Genomic DNA, 25,932 nt, shown 5'->3' on the forward strand with positions numbered 1-25,932 from the left:
TGAAAGAGATAATTGTACTTTCTATACTAGCTTAAGCAGAAAAGGTGAGCAAGCCCAGAGAATCAAAAGGTGAGGAAGACACACAGGAATTGGAATTTATGGTCACTTCAGGGACCAGACCCAGACACTTTGGCCTTCTAGAACACACACACACAAACTCCTCCCCGCCCCCCGCCCCGCCCGTTGCCTCATTCTCTCCAGCTTCAGATGGTCTCTCTCCACACAGAGGGGAACATGACCACTGACAGCCTCGTACTCACATTCTAGCCTTGGACTCACAGTTTCCTGAGTTACCAAGAAAGAAAAGAGTTCTTTTCTACCAGCTCCGGCCAGAAGAATTGAAATTGGCAGCTGTTGTCATAGGACCTTCCTGAATCAATCACTGTGGCAAAGGGCAATGATTGTTCTAACCTGGCTCCAGGGCCTCTCTGTGCAGTCAGGGGTTCAAGGTCTGTAACCGGAAGTGTCAGGGGTGGGAGGTGGGTGTAGACTGAACAAAGACAAGAGTTACTTTGCTGCCCAGCTCACACACCCTCTTCTTCCCATATACACAATTTCAAAAATGTTCCTGCTTAAGATAATACCACATTGCTCATACCTCCTTCCCCCCCGGGAGACAACCAGAAGTCTATTGAATACCCCGCCCCCTCAGGGCTGGATGTGCTCTGCACGACCTCGCAAAAAGATAAATGTGCCACCCATAACTCACCTGGTATATAATTTTTTGGGGGGAGGGCCAGAATAACAATAAAGGCTTCCATTTAAAGAAGGGAAAAGGGAACAGGAGATGATGGACACCGGGCCAGAGGATGCATGTCCTGCTGGTCAGGAACGGTGAATAAGCAGGCAGACATGTATGCTGAGTCACTGCCCCAGGTGAGCCAATGGCTGAGTCCTTGGTTGGCCACTGTGGCTTCCGTGGGATCTGCTTGCTGGAGCCTCCATCCGGGGCTCACCTGGGCCACACCTGAGGGGCACCGGGCAAGACTTGCCTGCTGGGGCTGGGCCCTGCCATGGGCTTTGGGGCCTGGGTGTGCCTTGGGGTTGATATAATCATAAGCTCCTGCATGTCCAGCTTAGAGTGTCTCTGTCAGTAAAGCTTAACAAAACTCACTGATTCCATCTGGGGGAGCTTTATTGGCAGTTAAATCATGATGTTTGAATCTGGATCCCAGCCTTGCAGTTCTGCCTCTTAGTTCATCCCCTCAGCCCTCAGCCTCATGGCTGAGATCCAGGGAGCAGAGCTGATTTTCTTCCTGTCAGCAACCCCCCTAACATTTATGGGGCTGGGGCAAGAGCACAAAGAGAGGCCTTTTGTTGACCCCGCCCCCCTTTTCTTCCCACTCAGCTCTGTCCTACACGACTGGGCCTCCTGCTCACACAGGGATAATTCAGGGGGCCCATCCGAGCTCTGGTCACCCCCACCTCCATCAGCTGTCTTGTAGCAGCACCAGGGGCCCAGGGGTGTGTAACCTGGAAGCACAGAGGCCCCCCAGAGGAATGACTCAGGGAAGGGGCCCTCATGGGCCCCGGAAGCAGGCTCTGGCCATTTGGGCAGAACATTCCATGATCTTGGGTGCTTAAAGCCAGGTCTAGAAGGGGATCCCAGGCTCCAGGTGGACATATCCCCTGGGTCTCATGGGCTTGGCCCATGTAGGGAAGGGCATGGCCAGAGGAAGGTCAGATGAGGGCATTTTAAAGCATGGAGGGTGAGGCGAAGGCCCTTTCTGCCCAGCTTGAAAGTCTGTACTTCTTCTGTCTCCAGGCTGCTCCCCAGTAAGTGACACTTAATCATGGCCAGGAATTGCTAAGCTTTTTTGGCAAGGAGTGATTTATAATAGAATGTGATTGAGAAGGGCCTGGGGTAAGACTTCCCCACTTCTCTTCATCCTCCCAAGTAGCTGCTTCCTATCAGGACATTAATTTTAGTACAGGGACAGAACTCAGCTGAGGAAGGACCTCCGGGCTGGTGCCGTCTAGGGCTGGGACCTCTCAGGGGGTGTGGTGAGTCAGGTTACGGGACAGGGACAAGAAACAGGCAACTGCTCCCAAAAGTGGCACATCTCTCTCCCTGCATCCTGCCTCCCAGTCTCCCTCTGATCCACCCTATTAGCAGAAGCCAACAGGCCAAGGAGAAAGTGTGAGACCATAGCTTAATAACTTGCACAGGCAGAGAGCACAAGTATTCAACCCCCAGGTGTCTGTTGCATTTGCTAAAGGTAAAAAGAGAATCTCCACATGCCCACGCATCCCACTTTAAGCCAAAATTGTAGCCAGAGCGCTCCGATAGCCTGGCATTTTGCTGCCATGCCTTTCCAAAAGCTTTAGTCCCAGGGGACACATAGTTGGGGTCATAACATACATCAGTTAATAATCTAACCCCATGGAGCAAAGCCTATCAGATTCCCAGCCGGGGATAGGGCAGTGAGGGGAAGGACAGGGGAGGGGGGATGGTCTTCCCTTAGCACCTCCCCCATCTCGACTCAGCCTATTCGATCTTCCAAGTGTCACTCGAACATTCCGTATCAGTTTTGGCTGTTGATTACAACAGAAACAGATTCTAACTCATTTAAGTACCAGTTTATTGGAATGGCATGGGGATAGCTCACTACATGAAAGTAATAGTAACCTGACCTGGGGGGGGGGGGTGGGGAAGAAGCCAAGATGGCTTTGAGTGTTATATGGCCTTTCTCCACACCACTGTCATCAGACGCAGCTCAACTTCCTTCTATTCCGGGATGTCTGCGCAGATTTCAAATTCCTGCAGGGGAGAATCTGATTGGCTCAGTTTGGGTCAGGTGGCTATGCCTTGGGCCAATCCCTATGACCCGGGGAGTGGAGTACTACGATTGGCCAGGTCTGAGCTGCCCCACCGGGCGGTGCCTTGGAGTAGGGAGGGTATCCAGGTTGGCATCCCCAAGAGATCCCCATGAATGGGAAGCAGATCTCTTAAGGGAAGGGAGGTGCTGTTACCAGAAAAAGGTAGGAAGTATGTGGGGAAGATTAAAAACAACAGATGGCCATTAGGGCAGGCAAGCAGGGATTTCAAGATTCTGGGAAGAGGAAGAAACCGCATTCTTTTTTTTTTTTTTTTTTTTAAGATTGTATTTATTTATTTGACAGAGAGAGAGACACAGCGAGAGACACAGCGAGAGAGGGAACACATGCAGGAGGAGAGGACCCTGGGATCCTGACCTGAGCCGAAGACAGATGCTTAACGACTGAGCCACCCAGGCGCCCCAAGTAACCGCTTTCTAAATAGCATGGACGCATCTGACTGGTCCTTGCCTGTTGGCTTCTCTCTTCGCTGCGATGTGCTCGGCAGGGAACGGGTTTTTTTTTTTTTTTTTTTTAATTTATTTGACAGAGAGAGAGAGAGAGACAGCGAGAGAGGGAACACAAGCGGGGGGAGTAGGAGAGGGAGAAGCAGGCTTCCCGCCAAGCAGGGAGCCCGATGTGGGGCTCGATCCTAGGACCCTGAGGTCATGACCTGAGCGGAAGGCAGACGCCCAACCAACTGAGCCACCCAGGTGCCCCCAGGGAATGGGTTTTAATCATGCGTTGTCCTTGGCTTCCTCTTGTATGTCCCCCCTCCTCCTCCTCTTTCTCTTCCTTTGCACGATAGCTCCCCGAGTTCTGGATGACGGCCTTCCTTGGACTCACCCATCAAAACTAATCTTTCTAGAATACCTTTCCTATATGATTTGTTCTTGCTATTAGGCGGGAAGAAGCCCGAGAAATGATTTCCACCAGGTTTCTAATAGCTGAGATCGTAACGAGTTGCAGCTGTCGCAATATAATGCTCTTTCACTGAGACGTTAAGGGAGATATTTTAGGTTGCTTGGGCAGCTGTGAACCTCCGAACCGCTCAGATCACGCAGGTGTTGGCCCGATCTGGTCCAGGTGTGACTGCACGGATTCTGACTCCAGGTGCACGCACCCCTGGCATGTACCTAACTCTGAGTCCTGGGGCCGAAGATCCCACCTTGTAGCCTGGAAGGAAATAATGCTTTACAGTAAATTACAACCAGCATTAAGCATACAAAGTCTGTCTGCACGGATCTTGTGGCCAAATATACACCAGGTTGGCATTCGGAAACTTGAACTGGTCTGGCAAGGGTATTGACCCATCAGATCCAGGACGCTGAGGAAGGGGCTCCTCATGCCTGTGTCTGGGAGTCCTTGGGGGCCCTGTGACAGGCACTGAGGGGCAGGGCTGCAGGTGACAGGATACTTTCCATGAGGAATGTGAAGTTCAGAGGCAGGCAAGAGGGGCAGGAGTGGGCATTGTAGGAGGCCCCCAGAAGAAAGAGAAGCACAAGCCTGCCTCACACATGAGTGGAGGGGTGCAGTCACCGAGGGGTGGGGGGCAGGGCCTGGGGAGTAACAATGTTACCCTTCTTCTTTTGGCTTTTTGTGTGTATATAAAATCCACATTTATTTATTTATTTATTTTTTTAAGATTTTATTTATTTGTTTGACAGAGAGAGAGATAGCGAGAGAGGGAACACAAGCAGGGGAGTGGGAGAGGGAGAAGCAGGCCTCCTGCGGAGCAGGGAGCCCGATGTGGGGCTCGATCCCAGGACCCTGGGATCATACCCTGAGCCGAAGGCAGACGCTTAACGACTGAGCCACCCAGGCGCCCCTAAAATCCACATTTAAAGATAATAGATTTTCTGCCACAGGCACTTCCTTCTGCCCCTGACCACCTTCTGAGTACACTTTCTACGTGGTTAATCTCAAGGCCCACCAAAGCGTGGCTCCTTACTGAGAGCATCATTTCTTTGGACCCTGGCAGTGGTTCTAGAAAAGGTGGTGGTCAGGGGACCCGGGAGGAACCCAAACGAGCTTCCAAAGCCGAGTCCCGATGAGCCAGGGAGAAAATGTGTCGAACAAGGGCAGAGTCACACCTCCTCCAGGAAGCCATCCAGCTTCTGTTGGCTTCTGAGTTTTCTGAACTTGCAGTCCCTTATATGTAGGAGAGCACATAAGAGTCATCTGTAGAGGCCAGGATGGGGTGGGACGGTTTTTTCCAAAGATCCTTATGCATAACTCTGATGAATGCACTTGGTTGAGAAACATTGTGGAGGATTTATAAGAGGTGCCTGGGCATAGAACTTGCAAAACGGAGCCCTTGGAAGAAATCCAGCCCCCAAACTGGCTTTGTTTGGCTAGCATAGTGTTTAAAATATCTGAAATGTGAATGCTTTGGTGGCAGTGGGGTGGGGTGTGCAGTCTTCAATTTGCCATGGTCCCCACTCTTCCCTATTGCCTCATAACCAGCTGCTTCACTGTTTCCATCGCTTGTGACCGCTGAACACTTGCACATCTGGGAGACTGCATGCTTCCGGTGGGCACAGTGGGGGGCAGCCCGCTCATCCCAGTGGGGCTGCCCTAGCTCCGAGCCTTTCTGAGGCTCCTTTCCAGACACTGCCTTCAGGATAACTTTATACCACACACAGGAAAATCAGTCTCCTCACTCTGTAGGCGTGTTATGATTATTTTTTAAAAATGACATCCTCGAGGGGCAGAGGGTATTCCTGGAAAGGTGTAAATTTTACCTGAAATCGACACTCCAGAACTAGCTAACTCTGTCTCCACAATGTAATAGAGGAAAGGCTTCTTACCCATCCATTCGTTCATTCATTCAGGGAATAATGCATTCTCTAGAAGTTTGAGCTCCAACAGCTCGGTGCCTTCCGAGTTGTCATGGAGACTTTGCAGACCATTAAGAGCCCCGGGACTGGGCATTGTCTAACCAAGCACTGTCCCACAGACATAGAATATGAACCACGAATGCAAGTCATATATGTGATTTAAAATTTTCCCGTGACCACATTAAAAAATTTTTTAAAGATGAAATTAATTTAATAATATGTCTTATTTAACCCAATGGATACAAAATATACATCTCAATATTTAATCAATATACAAAATTATTGAGATATTTTACCTTTTTTTTTTTTTTTGGTCTTATATGTTTGAAATCCAGTATGTACTTTTGAACACACATCAACTGGGGCTGGCTTTATTTCAAGGGCTGTGTGTGGCTACTTGTTACCACAAATCTCCCCTCTTGTTGAGAGGCCAACATGGGGGTCTCAGAAGGTCGAAGGGCCTCCTTGTTAGATTTGCCACTCCTATGACCTGCCTGTATGTTGTTCTCCTTGCCCCAAGATGTGCTTGCTCTTGGGTCACTGACTCATGTCCTAGCTGCCTTTGTGTCCTGTGGTCTGAGGGACTTAACTTGAGCCAGACTTCCTGACACCGTGCCAACTTTCCTCTGTGCTTCCTTTCTTCCCCTTCAAGTCCTTGCATGTCACTGTGATATAATTCAAACCTTCTGAGGGCTAGGATTCAATGGACCCAACCCAAACAGGAAACTGGCTTTCTCATTGTTTATTAGGAACCATGAAGCAGAAAATGTCAGACACTTGTTTTCAGTGCTTCATTGAGCTGGGATTGAATTGAAACTCCACTATTCCCAATGGGGTCTTCTGACGTTGAATGATTTAGAGGCTTCAACTCTTTAGATGGAGAGGACTAATGAGGGCATGAATTGACCCTAAACTTTCCTTGGTCTGATCATTATCACTGGATGCCTCACCTTTTGCTTAGAATCTTGTTAGTCAGAGGCTACAAAATCTTGTATGAAGCTGGGGTATCCTAAAGTACTCCGGGAATATTCCAGCAAGTATTCCGCAAAGTCTTTCTGTGTAAAAGGTCTCGGTTTAGGTCTCTGTCCCAAACTCCTTTGTGAATGCCACACCAGACAGTCTTGTCTGCCGCCACGTAGCGCTCTCCAGGGTGGTCTGGGCACGAGGTACTGTGTACTGTGTACCCCACCATGTACGTGTGTGCGTCTGCTGGTCCGAGAGCCGTTCCTCCTGCTTTCCCTGCAGTGTGGCAGGGCTCACCTGCTACCGTGGAGGCTGGCAATACCAGATGCATGCTTTCCCAGACTCCTTTGCAGCCAGGAACGGCCATATGACCCAGTTCTGCCAAAAAGACACAAGTGAAGGTATCTGGGGAGAGCTTCCGGGGAAGATTTTCCTCCCGGATAAAAAGAGAGAGCCATGAAAGAAAGACTCTTGCAACTCTGGTTGCCTCCTCCTTCCTGATGTGTTTGTGATGTTTGTAGCAAGGCCCCTGTTTTGGGACCATGAAGCAACAAGCCTGAGGATGAAAATGAAGTCTTTGGAGGGTGTTGAGAATGCTGAGGAGGATAGCAGGACGTCGTGTCCTTGATGACACTGTTGTGCAGCTTCACTAAACTTGGAACAGAACTTTCTGCTTTAGGAGTGAAACCACTGTTGTTCTATTACTTGCTACCAAAAGCATGCTGACCAGTATGGATGCCTGGTATTTAATGATATGTTCTTATCTTCTGTTTCTTAGAAGGAAGAAGTCACTGAAATACTCTTTCTTCAACCTTGTTGTCCAGCTACCTCTTACTCATCTCATCGCCACGCTACTCCCTTTACTCATTTACTTGTCAGTTCACCTCAAGGTTCTTGTGAGGGCAGTGGCCATGACTATCTGGTTCACTATGGCAGTCCCAATTCTCATTAGGTAATAAATAGTCATTCAATAAATATTTGCCAATTAATGAACCAATGGGGGCTATCAGGGAAGTAAAATCCCTAGAATTTGGCTATTGCCTAGAGGTGAAAGAATGAAGCTAAAAATGGCATACTGTTTCTGGCTTGAGCAGTAGGCTAGAGGGTGCTACCCTTCCCCATAACTCAGCACAGAGGGGAGAGCAGAGTAGTTGAAGAAGATGAGTTTTGCCCTGGATGTGTTGAACTTGATACTTTTGGAACAGTCCCCATAGACAAAGAGTCTGGATTAAGGCTCTGGAAAGATGGGATTGGACAGGAAGACGTATAGCATGAGAGGAGAAGTGACTCGTCAGTGCTCCCATCCCTCTGTGGCACCACCATCCACCCTGTAATCCAAGTGAGAATTCAGGAAGTCATCCTGACATTTCCCTCTCCCTCACTTCCCACATGGATCCATCACCAAGTCCTAAGGATTCCACCTCTTGTCTCTCACACGCATCAACTTCTTTCCATCTCCCTGCCCTCACTGGAGTCTGAGCCAACTACCTCTCTCCTGTGTTACTGCAATGGTCTACCTGATTTCCCAAATCCACTCCAATCCTTTCCACTCACCGTGGTCCAGCCACGTCTGTCTTCTCTCACTTCTTGAAACCACCAATCTCCTTGTCTCAAGCCCTTTATGCACGAGCTTCCATCTGCCAAGAACACCGCTCCCTCCATCCTCCACCTTCCTCCACCTGCCCGTCTCTGGCCTACTTTTCAGGTATAGGTCTAAACCTCACACCCTCAGGAAGGCCTTCCCTGACTACCTCCCACCCCACCCACCTTTGTAGCCTCAGAAATTTAACTTCGTTGGAAACACCATGGGGTGATTTGGGTTTGGGTGACATGTAAAAAACAAAAAACAAAAACAAAAACCTTTACAAAAACCTATTATCAAAATGGAATTATTAATTACAATGAGAAATCTAACTATCGAAGGTCAGAAATTCACAAGTATGGACAAATGCATTGTTTCCTTTAGAAGGCAAATCTACACAGGAAGTCAAATAGCTTGTGAGTACAGGCTCAGACAAGGGGCATTAGCTTCTTGATCTAAATGATTACATTTGCTAAACTGTGATTCCTCCCAGTGTGCCCATTTCCACCACAGGGGTCTCCCTTGACACCTGTTCCTGGTCCATGACTCCCAGAGCTGAAGACCCCCTGCCTTCGTCTGCCTGCAACTCCTAAGCTTCAGTGGTTGACCTGCCCTCCCATCAGATGTAAGCTTGCTCTGGCTGTGTTAACACCTACCTGGTTAACACCTACCTGGTTAACACTTAGTAAGGTAAAGGTCAGACCCAGGAGCAGTCTTTTCTTTTAGATGATTTCACATATGTCTGCTTTGATCTACTACATGTCTTTTGTAGTTCTATTTTAAGATGAAAGCAGACTGGTGAAAGCAGACTATTAAAGGACTTAAATCCACTTCTTTCAAAGTCTATTATTTACTATATTTGTTTAAATTCCTTCAAGATCTGTACTGGTGACTGTTAGTGAATGGCATTCCATAGCCTTGAAGCTCCAAGCCTTCTAATGATTGGGGGTGGGGAGTGTTAGTGCAGGTTCAAGAAGCAGGTTTTACTCTAAAGACGAAAGCCTTTTAGAAGGAAGTTGTTGGAATAAAGGGAAGGCGGAAAACTTTCTTATGCATAAAACGTCACGCTGTACTTAACCACCTCAAAAATATTCCTGCAAGTTTGTCTCTAGGAAGCCACCTTGGAAAATCCTGATCTCCTGTCAACTGAACCTCCTATCTCAACATATTCCATGTTAATCAGGTACCATGGGTAACTTTATATAGCACTTGTAATATTTAGCTGAAAAGCCTTAAAACCTTCTCTCTGTTTTCTACCTCAGACCAAAGGGGGCATTTAATGACCAGACCACTCTCGTAAATTTACTGTCTTGAAACAATAGGTAGGAGAAGGTATTTCTTTGGTTTGTTTTTTGTTTGTTTTACAGAGAGAGCATGCACACATGTGCGTGAGCTGGGGTGGGGGGAGTTGGGAAGGAGGAGAGAGAGAATCTCAAGCAGGTTCCACACCCCGGGCAGAGCCCGAGGCGGGGCTCCATCTCACAACCCTGAGATCATGACCTGAGCCAAAATCAAGAGTCAGTCGCCCAACTGACTGAGCCACCCAGGCGCCCCTTGGAGAGGTTTTGTTTTGACAGAGGGCACTCCAATGGGGCTAATCCACTGTCGCCTTCTCTTATTTCTTGTTTGGGTTGCTTTTGAACCTTGGAGTGAGTTTCCATTCTTGCCATGTTTTCTTTCAAACATGCTAGCTGTGGATGTAGGGAGGTGGGAGAGAGGAGTGTGGCGTGGCTTCATCCTCAGGGGTAACGTTCCTCCCAGGACGCTGACCGCTTAGGTGTGCCCAGCCTCAGTCCGGGGGTGGGGGGTGCCCGGGGCCTCTATGGCATGCATAGAAGCTGCCTGGATAGTCATCTCAAAGTGTTAAGAGTGTGCCCTGAACATTAGTGACTGCCCTAAGTAACCCATTCTCATCCCTGAGCGAGGAGAACGATGCGGACTTGAGAGGAGACCCACGGGGATGGGTCCATACCTCTGAGTTGAACAGGGTTTGCTCAACTACACATCTGGTGTTACCAGTATAAGAAAGGAATAAGGATACCAGCACATCAAAATATAAGCAATTCTAAGCAATACACACGTATGCATGTGATTGTTAATATCCACGATAGCAATAAAAGGCCTATGTGACTTTTAAACAAAATTTACACAAAACTGAGTTGTGAGTATAATTTTATTCATATTCTTAATTGGAAATTGGTTATACGGACAATAGGAAAGAATACAAGTGATCCCTAAGAAAACTAACAAATTACTCACTTCATTTCAGGATAATAGTAACAAAAATAGCTTGAGAAAATTAATACCATTTAAATTAGACAATGTACAAGGCTTTAGAATGTTCCTATTTACACATCTCTGTGAGCCCACCAGGAGAAGGCACAGAGAACACTCTAGAGCTCCTCGTGAAGATGGGCCTGAAGACACGTTAGAAGCTCTGGTTCGCTCAACCACGGCCCAGGTTCTTCACTCCTGGTTATCTTTGGTTCTGCTTGCTTTTTTGTGTCCTTCCCCCGACCCCCCCTCCCAAATCTTATTTCACAAATTCCCTAACAAGGGAGATCTCTGTCTGAACAATGAAAATTTAGTTTTTCCACAGGAATGCACATGACTCTTATGACAGTTGCAAATTCAGGGCTTCAAAAGGCTTTGGTTACAGGGTTGTTAAATTGGAACAATGTTTGTGTTCCCTAGAAAAGGAAGAAGTGGACTTCTCCCCAGATATTTGTAGGTTTCCTTCCCCTCTTCTGTTTATTTGTGCAGCACACTGTGTGTTTTGCACTGAGCGCTGCAAACCCAAAGCGGAAAAAAAGCCTTTAGGCTTTCACGATTTCTCTTTTTGAATCCTCCAAAATACTGAACTGATATAGACTGAAGTAGAAGGTAGTGAGTGGAACTTTCCACGGCATCCTCAGCATGTTTGGGTATAGAATGTTTATAGGACTGATAACTTTAAGATTAAAACAAACAAAAAACCAAACCAAAACAAAACAGGAGAACCCTTTACCGGTATGTCTTGTCAGGTTTCTGAGTGAGGATATCTTGAGCCTGCAGAAAATAATGATTTTTTTTTTTTTTAAAGTAAGAAACTCAACAACTTCCAAGCACCCAGAAACAATCTGACCTTCACTTTCAGTCTTTATAAGATATAAGACATCCTCAGATGAATTGCAAATGTGGTTTTAAAGGGCCTTGGATGTTGATGACTTGGTTCTATGCATTCCTGGCATTTACGAAATCAACTTGGGGATTAAAGTAAAAATGGCTATGCCAAGTATTTTATAAAAATGCAACTTTTCGTTAATATCTAGGAACTGGTGAAGCCAGGAACTTCTCTTATTTTACCTCATTGAAAAAACAAATCCATTCTCATAAGAAAAAGATCATAAACTTTATCTAAAACATCCTTTGCGATGTCTAAGAAAAATAACACTACAAAATAATTTTGACTGATAAAACCCCTTTCTCCCTCCTAGAGCTGTGTCAGCTGGAAAGAATCAACCACCTCCTTGTAGGAGAATGCCACACACACACAGGGCAGCATCCAGGCCCTTCTGCCCAGGAGCTGGAGAATGAGCTGTGGGCACTACAGCTGTCCCGCATAACTTGTATTGATTTTAAACGAGTCAAACCGCTTATCGGAGAATTCTGGGTTGACTTTGATTTTGTGACCATGAATTCCATTCACTGAAGCCTTCGTTGGTTTGTAGAGCTTAATTTTTTTTTTTTTTTTTTTTAAAGATTTTTATTTATTTATTGAGAGAGAGAGTGATAGAGAGCATGAGAGGGGGAGAGTCAGAGCTAGAAGCAGACTCCCCACTGAGCAGGGAGCCCGATGCGGGACTCGATCCCGGGACTCCAGGATCATGACCTGAGCTGAAGGCAGTCGCTTAAACAACTGAGCCACCCAGGCGCCCCATGAGCTTAATTTTTAATACTGTTAACATCATGTAGCCAACCAAACACCAAGAATATCAATAAATAACAAGCTCTGGTCTCACGTCTTCTTCCCGTTGGAGCATTTGACTTTATGAATAGATTACATGTCTAGCACCGGCGCCCCACCAGGGCAGACCATCTGGACGCGTCTCTCACATGTTTGGGGGTGTTCCTGGAGTCTAAAAGAAAGCCACAGAAATGAGCCTAAGAGCAGATTGCCAATGGGTCAGTGTGAATGTTGTTGCTAATGAAAAACAGCAGTTTGCCGAGACCCTGGGAGTCACCTGGGGCAGTCGGTCAGTCCCCCCTTGGGACCTGGGCTGTGGGTGGGGCTTGCCCTCACAAAGGGCTTTCAACCATCCTTTTTTTCTTGGCTTGGAGGTAGAAGATGCGGTTTTCTTCAGGATAAGTGACTTTGCTGAGGGGCATCCTGTAGATGTTGGCATTTTTCGTGGTCACCAAGAGGAACAGTAGTGTGGCCAAACAGAAGGGCCAGGTGCAAGCCGGCAATCCCACCTGAAGAGGAAGACACAAACCACATGCTCCTTTGAGATCCCATCACAGAGCACCACCCTTCATCCTATTCTCATTCAGCCCAGGGGGATGCGTCCCTGGGCCGCCGATCTGGACTCGGCTTCTGCCCACTGGGACCGAGTCCAAGGGCCCAGTCGGACTGCATTTAGCAGGTGAAACGTTGCTGTCCATTCCTCCGGTGGTCAGTGGCACGTCCACCTTGTGCATCTTTCCCTCCTCTCATTCAGCCAGGCTTCCTACACCACATGTGCGGAGATGAGCCCAGGCAGCCAGAGGTGTCACTCCGCAAGCTCCCAGGGGCTCCTGACCCCTCACCACACCCACAGGGCCCTCCTTGATTGGTTTGGCCTGTGGTGACCTCTCTCCTCCTGACTCCCACCCAGACCAGTCTTGGACTTCCCTTCCTTTCGTTCCAGTTCCCAAATAGACTCTAAGCTCTTGGAGGGGAGGTCCTTCCCCTGGGCTGTTCTTTTTTTTTTTTTTTTAAAGATTTTATTTATTTATTTGACAGAGAGAGAGACAGCGAGAGAGGGAACACAAGCAGGGGGAGTGGGAGAGGGAGAAGCAGGCTTCCCGCCGAGCAGGGAGCCCGATGCGGGGCTCGATCCCAGGACCCTGGGATCATGACCTGAGCCGAAGGCAGACGCTTAACAACTGAGCCACCCAGGCGCCCCATCCCCTGGGCTGTTCTTGGCAACTCATGCAGTTCTGGAGAAGGTCAAGGGCAAGACAGTGCTGAAAAGGAAGGAGGCACTAAACAGGCAACGATTTTGTCTATTAAATAATTCAGCTAGGACATGGGTCTAAGTACGTCTTACTGACGACTGACGAGGGGTTTAAAAAAAGACAAGGGGTATGAAAAACGAATGGCTCAATTAAAAACAAAACCCAAACCATTTGGGTCTGTAGGCAATTATCCTTTTCCTCCCTTTCTTGATTTCTCAACCACTACCTGGTTTTGGCTTTCTGTTCAAGTAGAAGATATTCTAAAGTCAGTTCCCTGACCCTCAGAGTTAGAGTAGGAACTTGATAAATATGTTATACAGCCTTTCACTTCTTTAAATTATGCAGTCTGGTATTTTTATTTTTTTGTTTTTTTTTTATCTGGTTTTTTTTAGCAAGCCCAGTGATTGTAGTTTGGACTAAAATTTACTATGATGTTAGCAGGTGTGTGAACAGGCAGGTCCAGGAGACGGGAAAATCGTGGCGACCGCAGCCCTGGCTCCTGCTGGGGGACCCCAGGAGGGTTTCCACATCACTGAAAACGGATCAACCATGCTGATGATAAAGCGAGATTAAAGCCAACTCACCACAGCCATCACGTGGGACAGGCTGACTCCAAGGTAGGCTGTGAACAGAGCTACAAAAAGAAGGGAACAACAAGACTTAGTAGGTGCACTTTTCATTATAGGGAAGACTGCTTTCTGGTATAAATCTCCTGGAAATCCATGTTTCACCAGCTAGCTCGGCACCCTGGTTACAAGTAGGAGCTTCCAGTCGGCAGCTCTGGGTTCAAATCCAGACTCCACCACTTAGGAGCTTGGTGGCCCCCATTCTAAGCCTCCACTTCCTCACGTGCTCAATAGAGGTGATAGGAATTTCTCACGGGGTTGGTGTCATCATGAAAGGAGATAATACTTGGGTTTAGCACACAGTAAGAGGTACTCAGTAAAGGGAGTTTTCTGTGGTTACTATTCTGTTGCTATTATTGCTGATCCCTAAGGAAAAGGCCTTCTATGGCAAATTAACTTCCCTGTTATTTTATCTGAGCATAGTTGAATTGAAATGATGGGGGCGCCTGTTAAGCGTCTGACACTTGATTTCAGCTCAGGTCATGATCGCAGGGTTGTGCAGTCGAGCCCCACTTTGGGCTCCACACTCAGTGTGGAGTCTGCTTGAGATTCTCTCTCTCCCTCTCCCTTTGCCCCTCCCCCACTTGCTCTCTATCTCTCTTTAAAATAAGTAAAATCTTAAAAAAAATGAAACGTATGAATGTTTCTTGAGATAGCATGGTTTCTGTGCAATCACAATATATGCATCTAGGAGTCTCATATTAATGGTTAGAATTCACAGTTACAAAAAAATCATGGTATAAAAAAATAAAAAGCAGAAACTGACCACAAACTTGGGATTTCTTCCCATAAGAACATTGTTCCAAATACCATTAAGATTGGCATATAGGCCAATGAATTCATATGCTGTGTTTTTATTTACTCTGAGTGAGCATGGATCTTAAAGTAGGTAATTTGAGTCTATGTGTGACCCTCAACGTAAAACAACACACACAAAGATCTCAAGTAGCTAATCATCAGTTGAAGAGGGGGCTCGGGGAAGTTCAGGGAAGCTCAGGTTTCACAAAGGCATGCTGCAGAATGACCGTGCATTGGCCACCCAGCCCCTGGGCCATGGCTGGCTCTGTTAGACATGCCCACCACCTAGACCTCCAGGGCAGGGAGAAGTGACATGAGCCCCCAGGGGGGCAGGGTGGGAAGTGGGGGGAGGGACTCTGATCCTATTTACTTTACCATCCTTTCATCAATCTTTGGTCTTTTTATCCTGGTATTTTTGTTCAACAGTATACCTCATTTTTTCACATCTGAATTGTCTCCTGCTAGGGGGAAAGGCTTGTCTTGGAAACAGCCTGGGCTTCAAACCCCAGCTCTGCCATTTTATTGTACAAAAAAATCACTGAACTTGGGAATCTAGTATTATCGTCTGTAAAAGGGCAACTTGACGATGCGCTTTACAGGGAGGAGATGAATCTCAAATGCAGTCTTGTATTTCCACAAACAGCCGCTGTCAACCCATCCATGTCCCTGGGGGGGTGGGGGGGGGACCACGATGCTGCTCTGAGCAGAAGCGGGCAGCGGCTTGGTTTGGAAGAGCTTCTTTGTTTGGTTTTGATAATTTCATTCTTTTTTTTCCCCTTTCATTCTTCCTTCCTTCCTTCCTTCCTTCCTTCCCTCACTCATTCAACAAATACTCACTGCCTTCGGGTAAGCACCAGAACACTCTGCCCTGCTCTCTTGGGTACCGGCTCTTCTCCGAGACCTCCCCTGAGCCCATGAGTCCTTACTGCCATTCTTCTTTTCACACGGGTCGCACCTGGAAGGCACAGTTACCACCCCGGTCTCTTCCTGCTAGGCTCCTTCCAAGTGGTCTCCGATGACAAGTTGCTTTTCTTTCCACAGTAAGAGCATCAGACTGTCTAACAGTAGCTGCCATCAATTAAGGCTTGCTGAGTGGGACCGGGAGAGCCTCCCATTAGAGGAGAAAGTCTGCACACCACAGGGTGTAGGCGATGACTCTGACAGTGCTCTGGGCAGCCGAGGGACAGAAAGGCCCTGAGTGCTGAGCAGACAGTGTCCGTCCCAGCAGACCGCCGTGGGCCAGTCCTACTAGGGCAACCCAAGCATTGAAAAGGGACATAATGTCGGGGCGCCTGGGGGGCTCAGTCAGTTAACCCCCTTCTTTTGATTTCAGCTCAGGTCCATGATCTCAGGGTCCTGAGATCGAGCCCCGCCTTGGGCTTGCACTGGGCGTGGAGTCTGCTTAAGATTCTCTCTCTCCCTCTGCCCCTCCCCATCTCTAAATAATAACCCCCCCCCGCCCAAAAGAAACCAAAAAGAGACAAAATGTGTCTCCAGTTTGCGCTGACAAAATAACAAAATTGAGGAATTCCCTGGTGGGCAGTTTCCGGTTTCCAGGCAGGGCAGGCGGCCCTGCCAGGCTCTATCAGAGCTTCCCCGCTCTTCTGATAACGCCATCGGAACCAGGGAAAGAGCAACTCTGTAATAAATGTCTGTTATTTATTTTCCCTGGCTGGCAGAGTTGGTCTCTCGTTTGGCAGGGTCAGGGTGATGTGGGCAAGCTGGAACTTGCTGTGACATTTTCCATGTGAGACTTGCTTTACAAGAGGGGCTGGAGGTCTGCCTCCACACTTTCTGTCCAAAGACGGAGAGGGGCAGGACCCAGTGTGGATCAAACAGCCACTCTCGCACATTGTCCGTGGCAGGGGAAATCCGTATGGCCTCTGTGGGGGTGAATGTGGCATCTATTGAAATTCAAATGGGCAGAGCTAGGATTTTGGCCCCAGGGTCTGGGCTCTCCGCTAATTCTGTATACTGCCCTAACCGTATGCTACACCAGTGGAGAAAATCTGACCTGTCCAAAGGAAGGTAGGTGCGATAGGCGGAATAACGGCCCCCAAAGATGTTCCCGTTCAAATCCCTAGAACCTGTGAATATGTTAGTTTACAGGGCAGAAGGGGCTTAGCAGCTGTGATTAAGTTAATGATCTTGACATGGGGAGACTAGCTGAATTATCTAAGTGGACCCAGTGTAACCACAGAGTCCTTGTAAGAGGGAGGCAAAAAAGTTGTATCGAGGGAGTAGGATGGAATGTTTTTACTTTCTGCTTTATACTCTTCTGTATTTATTGAGTTTTTGTTTGTTTTGTCTTATACAATAAGCCTCTACTACACCTATAGTGAAGAAAATAATGAAGATATTCCTGGTTTGAGGAAACCCATCTGCAAACATCTTTGGCTTCATCCCTTTCCACACTCTGTCAAGATCTCATCAGCAACTCTTGTGTCCAAAACAGTGTCTGCTTGATCTTGAAGGATGTGCTCAGGCCATCCCCGTGCTGGCCCGGACCTCCCCCTCCACCAACCAGACTTCCTCCTCTCGATTTTTAGGACGTACAGAGAAGCCACCTTCTCTAAGAGGTGCTTCTTGATGATTCTGAACTGTGATGCTCCCCCAGAGACTCTGGTACTGTAGACATGTCCTTGTTCCCCTCCCAATATTCATATGGTCTCCGTGGGCTTCTCTCACCCACCTGGCTTCTGCCCTGGACCGTAACACTCTCCGCACAGAGCAACTTCTGGGATCTACGCTGCTGAGCCCCTAGCTCTTCCTAATACTGTCTGGGCTGTTTCATGAACATTTAGTATGTATTTGTTGTTCCTGCCAACCCAGACACATAAAGGTATGCACCTCGAATAAAGATTTGAAACCTCAAACAATCTCACAATAAAGCTTCTAACCTGGCCTAGCTCAGGTGGCACGTAATCTGTCTTCTCCCTTGCCCTAAGCTTGTGAACAGATGTGGGGAAATGAGCAAAGAGTTTTGATGGGCTTAGTTGGTGGAACAGCTGTGTACTACAAAGAAGGGGGCAAAATGACATGGACGTGGTACCACCCTGGCAACCTGAGATGTGTTAACCCTGCTACAGCTTCGGGAGATCGAAACTGAATGAGGCCTTAGAAATCCTCAGTCCCACCTCCTGCCCAGTGCAGGAATCCATTCTAAATCCTGCCTGACATGTGGTCTACTCTTTTATCTTTTTTATTTAAATTGAGGTGTAATTGACATACAATATTCTATTAGTTTCAGGTGTACAGCATAGTGATTCTACCTTTGTATACATTGTGAAATGCTCAGCTCGGTGAAGTCTCGTCACCATCTGCCACACACACAAAATTAATACAATATTATTGACTCTATTCCTCATGTGGTATATGACACCCCCATGGCATTTATTTTATGACTGGAAATGTATACTTCCCTTTACCCATTCACAACCAACCCCCCCCCCCCCCTCAACCTCTGGCAACCACCAATCTGTTCTCTGTACTTACTGAGTCTGGGTTTTGCTTTGTTGTGTTTGTTTTTTTAGATTCCACATGTAAGTGAAATCATATGGTATTTATCTTTCTCTGTTTGACTTATTTCACTTAACATAATACCCTCAAGGTCCACCCGTGTTGGTGCAAGTTGCACGATTTCATTCTTTTTTATGGTTAAGTAGTATTCCATTGTGTATGTATATTTGTGATCTGACATTTTAGTAGCAGCTTAGATAACTTGGATTGATTCACCTGGTGATAAACTGACTCTAGACAAATATTTCTATTGGTTAGGAATGATTTCTGCACCATCCACCATCCTCCGCCCCGCATATCCCCCAGGGAGGGTCATTCCCTGCACTCTAACAGATTATCTTAAATACTTTTACTTTGTATTGGATTAGGGATGCCAGAGGCTCTGGGTGAATAAGCCTCCCCTTTACAAGGGCCTGAGAAATCCATTAGCTTTTCAAATCTAAATCACTTGAGCTCTGTTTTTACCTCAAGGCCTGAATGCTGCCACAGGGAAGCTGGGGTTTGGGTGGATGTAATTCCAGAGGTTGTTAGCAAATGTGGATTCTGGGCTTGCATTTACCCTAACTGACTGGATGCCCTTCAGCACATCGCTTTACCTCTCTGGCCTCAGAACCCCAATAGTAAAATGAGGGGGCTGGGGCGGAGATCTGCAGAACCTCTCCTAGCTCTGACAGGCCGAGGCTGGCTAGAATACCGGGGTCAGAAGCCGTGAACACAGTGCAAGATGTGGCCCCCAGAGCACCAGCAGCGGCACTGTCTGGCCCTCTTTAAATGCCAACTCCTCCCTACCTCGAACGGGGAATCAGACACGGGGTACTGGGGCGGGGGGCAGCCATCTGTGTTTTAACAAGCCTTCCAGGTGATTCTGACGTTCCCTGAAGTGTGAGAACAGCTAGATTCTTGTGATTCTCAAAGGGCCACATGTAGTCCTACCTGATTCAGCAGGAGGAATGGCTCTGTATCTAGCTCGAGTCATTTCATCTTAGTTTCTTGGGTCAAACGATGAGTATGAAGAAATAGGATGAGTCAAGTTTCTACCTCCCCCCTCCCCCTCCCCCATATACAGATGGCAAAATGGTTAACCCGACTCAACAGGCTCTCCTGTCCTCACGACAGCCAATGAGGAGGGCACAGCAGAGCTTAACCCTCCCGGGGAGGGGACGCCACTTGTCCTGCTCACACATGCAGACAGCCGGGGGCCCACACTGGAACCGCGGCCCCAGCGTCTCATACAGTCCCTTTGTACTGTGTGGACTGATCCCATAGTTATGAGCAACCCTCCCGCCAGTGCACGGAATACTCACCACAGGCAAGAGCCAGGATGTGCGTTTGCCAGGTGAGAGCCATGAACATTCCTCCAATTGCAATGCAGGCCAGAGAGCTGTTATAACCCCAGAGTCCAAGGTAGATGTTCTCAAATGGTGCCGAGACACTGAGTCCTATTAGGTGAGACAGGTGAAGTCAGGGCTGGGCACCAAAGGCAGGATGCTCTGGAAGGAGGCCAGGGGTGGGGGAAGCTAGTCCCATTGGTCCCTGGGAAGCAGAGCCCTCAAGGAAGCCTGGCGTTTGGAAGATGCCTGAGGGGAGGCATGCGGGGCAGGAGCTGCTCAGTGTTTGCTCACCTGCCGCTATTCCCAGCAGCGACCCGATGGCAGCATGCAGGGACATGAGTGGGGAGGAGAGCAGAAGGGCGACCAGGAAAATGCCCCCTGTCCACGGGTTATCACAGCCGTAGATCTGGCCCACACCCACGGGCAGCGATTTCAATAACTGCAAAGCGATTTAGAAAATGAGCTCATTAACACAACTGAGCAGAAAGCCGCGGGACCCCCACAAGCGCATACAGTGTCATGTTAGAGTTAGCGTTTCTCGTCTTCCCAGGTCAGTGTTACTCATTTTTAAAAGTCTCTTTCTCTTGACAGAGAAATCTCGTTCTTCTGCTTTATCCTGAGAGATAGACCCACCCGCCCCTGGCGAATGCTGAGCCTGCCTTCTCAGGATTCCCCTTTGCTCGGGGGCTCCGCTGTGCGCACGGCCACTTGGCTTTGGTGGCTGATAGGCTCCCGGGTGGTCTCACTCCCCCCCCACCCCGGGTGGCGATGACCTGCCGAGTCTCCCAGTGAGGACGGCAGGGACCAAGGCTGACATTTCCGCTGCTCTTAACTGTCCATCGGTTGTCAGGCTAACACGTTAGTGCACACCAAGGTCAAGAGAAGTATTATTACTTTCGTGCAATTGGGTTGTTAAGGCCAGAGACCCAGAGCTGGGTTATCTTATCCACAATTCAGAAGCAATTATCGGCAAGTTCAGGAATCAGGACCCTATTTATACTTAACTAGAACATGTATTAATTTTTTTAAATTTTATTTTATTATGTTATGTTAATCACCATACATTTACATCATTAGTTTTTGATGTAGTGTTCCATGATTCATTGTTTGTGCATAACACCCAGTGCTCCATGCGGAACGTGCCCTCTTTAATACCCATCACCAGGCTAACCCATCCCCCCACCCCCCTCCCCTCTAGAACCCTCAGTTTGTTTCTCAGAGTCCATAGTCTCTCATGGTTCATCTCCCCCAATGATTTCCCCCCCTTCATTTTTCCCTTCCTGCTATCTTCTTCTTCTTCTTCTTCTTCTTCTTTTTTAAACATATAATGTATTATTTGTTTCAGAGGTACAGGTCTGTGATTCATCAGTCTTACACAATTCACATGGGGGAGGGTACGTGCTATGGTGAGCGCTGTGAATTGAGCTGAGGAATCACAGAACATGTATTAATTTAAGCCAGAATATCATTGGCTTCTTCCACTTACCAACAACTGCCAGTTAGTCCTCAAAACAAAACCACATGTGAATGTCCCAGTTCTCTGTTCTGGCTGAGGTCTGATGTCAGCTATGTGCTCAACAGAATGGCAGTTTTCGGGAAGGTACAGGGTTTGATTGAAGCTAACAGATAATAATTCTTTATAATGGCACTTCTGGTCGGGCCAGGAGAGGCATAATTAGCCACATTAGGCTCCTTTGTGACCAAGTCCATTTACTTGCCCCACATCACATGTACATCTTTTGAGTGACCTTGGGGAGGCAGACTCTGCTACAGGGGACCCTGCTGTGGCACGAGGACCTGCCCCCTCCCCTCATGCATTCGGTGGGATCTAACACTGGCTTGCAAACCCTGCTCCGGTCCTTGTGCAGAGCACAGGACCAGACTGTGAGTTTGATTCTATCCTAAGATGGACCCTGAATTTTCCAGCTCACGGTGGATCTTCATGTCTACACAAGATCGTTTCCTGTTTGTCTAGACTGGGGAACTTGACACAGGCAAAGACTACATAGGCTTCCCCCTCAGAACTGATGGCAGAACTACCCCTCAGGGAGCCAGGGAGGCGGGGAGTCGGGCGAGATGGGAAAGAAGGGTGCTGATGTTGGGGTGGTAGCTCAGAGTGAGGAGAAGACCCTCACTTCCGCAGATGAGTACCGTCCAACAGACCTTCCATGGTGGCGAATATTCTGTACGTGGCTACTGAGTGCCTGAAGTGTGGCTAGTAAGGCTAAGAAACTGAATTTTTAATTCTATTTCATTGTAATGAATTTCACATTTAAGTTAAAATAGCCACGTGGGGCCGAATAGCTACTATATTGGACAGGGAAGTTTTAGATAGATCAATTTATTTTATTTTATTTTATTTAATTAATTTATTTGACAGAGAGAGACATAGCGAGAGAGGGAACACAAGCAGGAGGAGTAGGAGAGGGAGAAGCAGGCTTCCCCGCGGAGCAGGGAGCCCGATGTGGGGCTCGATCCCAGGGTCCTGGGATCACGACCTGAGCCGAAGGCAGACGCTTAACGACTGAGCCACCCAGGCGCCCCTAGATAGATCAATTAACACTATAATATTATTTTTTGTGGGTAGGTTCGAATAAGCATTTGATTTTCCAAGTTATTTCCAAAAGCTCCCATTTATTTTCTGGGCAAGATTGTAAAGAAAAGCCTGCCTGAGCTCCTCACGCATTTTGATGGCTCAGCAAAGAGGACAGCAAAAGGGGTTATGTGACCTGAGAGTGGGAAAGCCAGGCTTTTGCACATCAAAAAGGTGCTTTTTGTTTGTTTGCCTCTGATTTTAAGCGTCCTCTTAGTCAAAAAACCTTCAACAGAGTTATTAAATAAACACCAACAGGAGTGAGCCAGGTTTTTTAAAAATGGCAATTCTCTCTGTGCACACCTGTAAAGAGATACATGCAATACAGCCTATGATTGTGGTTCTCAAACCCTGGTCCACATCACCATTATTTAGGCAGCTTGTTAATACAGGTTCCTAGGCCCCCTCCCCAGAGATTATGATTTGGGGAGTCTGAGGTGGAGCTTGTGTTGGTATTTAAAAACAATGATTCTGATGGCAACCAAAACTTGAGAACCATGAATTATTGTACATATTCTTTGAGATCTACCCAAAGAAAAAGCAGAATAGAGAGGTTCTTTAATGAGACCTAACAGTAAGCTGCCAGCTCTTTTGATCAGAGGAGGCAGGTCATGGAGGGCTTAACTCCAGGCTCAAGGCACTTCCTCAAGGACTGGCCCCCATCCCATCCACCCAAAGAAGGGGCAAATTTGAAACAGAGTCTTTGATTTCCAATGGAGCTATACTCCGGACTGGATTTTAGAAAAAGAGGGGGAAACTTAGCTTTGAGCAGTCATTTAAAAAACTCTTTAAAACAAAGAAAAAAAAAAGAGATAAAAAACCAGACCCTTAACTACAGAGAACAAACTGGTGGTTACCAGAGGGAGGTGAGTGGGGGGATGGGTGAAGTCGGTGAAGGGGATTAAGAGTACAGGTATCTTGATGAGCACTGAGTAATGTATAGAATTGTTGAATCATTATATTGTACACCTGAAACTAATATAACACTGTATGTTAACTATACTTCAATGATAATAATAAACAAACCCTTAGAGCCCAAAGCTTTGGAGTAGAACAAATGGTTTAGGAGGCAAGATGAAGACAGCAAGCCGAGTCTCCATCAGGCTCTGATGCCCAAGAACAATTAAACAGGAGGACACTGAGTGTCTTCCAGAGTCAGGAAGGAATGCAAGAAGACAGCGTATCTTACCTGCAGGGCACTGAGGTCAGGCCAGGTGATATTGGGAACCGCGGTCACGGGTTTGAACAATTTGCCTGGGAAGAATGGATTGTAATGTCCTGTGGCCGATAAGTACATTGATAATGCCATGTTGAAGGGCAGCGTGAAGACGGGGAGGTCCCATTTGCAGAACAAGGAGTTCAACGCACTTGAGAAAATTGGACTAATAACAACAACAACCACAAAACAGAATGGAAGAACATGCATGTGACAAGTCGTTTGACAAATTGAATCTCTACACTGGGGAGAGGCTTTGTTTCATGGGCAAAATGCTAACGTGCTGTTGTTTCAGCAAACTTTTAAAAGGGGAAAAAGAAAAAACCAAAAAGCCCGAACTGAAACAAAAAAACAAACACGCGTGGAATAAATCCTGTCAGAGAATAATTCTTACATGAAGTCAAAAATCAACTCTTCGCTTATTTGGCTTTTGAAAAACTATACTCTGGGGTTGCTCACGGAGACTTATGAAATCTAGGTTTTAGAAATATTTTTGAAGTATTTTAGACATGAAGTAAAATACACAGTTAGAGCCCCCTGTGTAACCTACTTGATCATGGTACATGATCATGAGCCCCTCCCTCCTGACCAGACGCAACCGCCATCTTGAATTTCTGTATCATCTTCATGAGTCTTTAGTATATCTATTTTTGAAAAAGAGAAACAATTATCCAAGGGAGGATGTAAGGTGGTGTGGGCTGGAGGAAAAAGATCTTAAACTCGGGGTGGGAGGGGGAGCAGGAAGGGGAGGAACAGCTTTAAGTCAGGAATAGTTGATGAACTATGTGACCTTTGGCAAGGAACTACTCCTCCATTTCCTGGTCTGTAGTCTGGGGGACTGGATTAGATTAGATGAGATTGTCTCTGGGCCCTTTTGGGCTCTCACTTGTTAGCTCATCACTAAGGTCAGAACTCCAGATTATGGGAGGGGGTGTGGGGAGTCCCTGCTGATGACCCACTTCCTGTCCTTGAGCCTGTTTTTCGGAAATTACTTCCCGCTCAGATTGGCTCTGCCCGCAGACTCTCTCGCACACGCCTGTGGATGCAGGCCGGGGGTGGGGGGGCGCTGCAGACTTTGTCCAGAGTGGGCTACACTACTCATTCGTGTGGGTATTCGTGTTTTATATCCTAAATGTGCCATAGTAAGAAGGAAATGTATGCTTCCAAAGAACAAACAAAAAAGGACTTAAGAAACTAATTTGAAGGATTTAGAGTTAAATCCTTTTTTTTGAAGGATTTTTTTGAATTCAGTAACGAAATTCTTTGAAGGCAGCAGGGGCAGGTGGATAAGGAGAGTTCATATAGGCACGTACAGTGGTTCTCAAAGTGTAGTTCCTGGATCAGCCACCTCACCTGGGAACTGGTTAGAAATGCAGATTCTTAGGCTTCATCCTGGATGGACTGAGTGAGAAGCCCTGGGGAGGGGGGCCGCAGGCTGCGTTTTCACAAGCCCTGCTGGTGATTCGGTAGTGTGCACGGTGGAGGACCGCTGATGGAGGGCATGGTTCTCAAATTTGGTTGTACTTTAGAAACCCCTGTGAGCCCTTAAAACTCCCAGTGCCCAGGCAACAGCCCAGACCAATTACATCAGAATCTCAGGGGATGGGCGGAGGGGGATGAGGTGTGTATGGAAGGTCACACGCATCAGTGTGTTTGATGCTTCCTGTTTCCAATAGACATAAACCGAATCTAAATTTTAAAAAATTATTTTGCTAAAAACTGTTAGACATATGTACCATAAAATCGACCACGTTAACCATGTTAAAGTCTGCGGTCTCACTTGCATTCAGTTCATTCACATTGTCGTCTAACCATCACTGCTGTCCATTCCTAGAACTTTCTTCATCTTGCAAAACTGAAACTCTGTACCCATTAAACAGTAACTCTCCATTCCCTCCTCCCCCCACATATTTTTTTTTAAAAGGTATTTTGGACAACCAGGTACAACTTACCAAGTCATGGACATAGCAGACACAGGGAATAACAGCCACCAGAAATAGTTGCCCTTGTCTGAAAAGACAGCCATGAGGATTCCCAGCAGCGTGGCATTGTAGCCCTGGAGTCCTGCAGCGATTGCTGACCTGCGGGCGAGAGGCACAGCGTGGGCACGTCCTGGGTGGACACTGGCTGGACTTGCACATAAATGATTCTTGCAACTTTCCGATCATATTCCCATTAGGAAATGAGATTATATTTAGAAATTTATTCCAAAGTCTGTAAAAGCCAAACACTATTAAAATCATGGGAAAAAATGAAATATACATAGATAAGGATAAAATAGAAATGTGCATATAGAACAACCCCCTTCAGAGGTGTCCTAGCAAGACAGGATTCCAGCATCCAGGTGCAGGAAAGGAAATGAGCGAGGCAGCTTGTCCTGCTTCCTTTAGCCTTTCCTTCAGAAAGCTATTTCTCCTGTGTCATTAAGGGCCTTTGATCTGAACAGAG

The 25,932-nt window shown here is 47.2% G+C and overlaps 1 protein-coding gene across 6 annotated transcripts in view; it reads right to left on the reverse strand.

Moving 5' to 3' along the window:
- Positions 1–10,357: 10,357 nt before the first annotated feature.
- Positions 10,358–25,932, reverse strand: part of SLC14A1 (solute carrier family 14 member 1 (Kidd blood group)) — a 49,227-nt gene continuing 33,652 nt past the window's right edge. For 5 of the 6 annotated variants that reach the window (XM_078060378.1, XM_078060377.1, XM_036107572.2 and 2 more), the window contains 6 exons: positions 25,437–25,565; positions 23,458–23,650; positions 19,967–20,114; positions 19,649–19,783; positions 13,986–14,035; positions 10,358–12,657 (listed from right to left, as the gene is read on the reverse strand). In XM_078060378.1, coding sequence (XP_077916504.1) covers positions 12,481–12,657; positions 13,986–14,035; positions 19,649–19,783; positions 19,967–20,114; positions 23,458–23,650; positions 25,437–25,565 — 832 coding nt within the window. In that variant the 3' untranslated portion in view covers positions 10,358–12,480. The remainder of the gene's footprint in view (positions 12,658–13,985; positions 14,036–19,648; positions 19,784–19,966; positions 20,115–23,457; positions 23,651–25,436; positions 25,566–25,932) is intronic. The other variant, XR_013443322.1, reaches the window with a different exon arrangement.

This window comes from Halichoerus grypus, chromosome 13 (assembly GCF_964656455.1).
Source record: "Halichoerus grypus chromosome 13, mHalGry1.hap1.1, whole genome shotgun sequence".
Classification (NCBI taxonomy): domain Eukaryota; kingdom Metazoa; phylum Chordata; class Mammalia; order Carnivora; family Phocidae; genus Halichoerus; species Halichoerus grypus.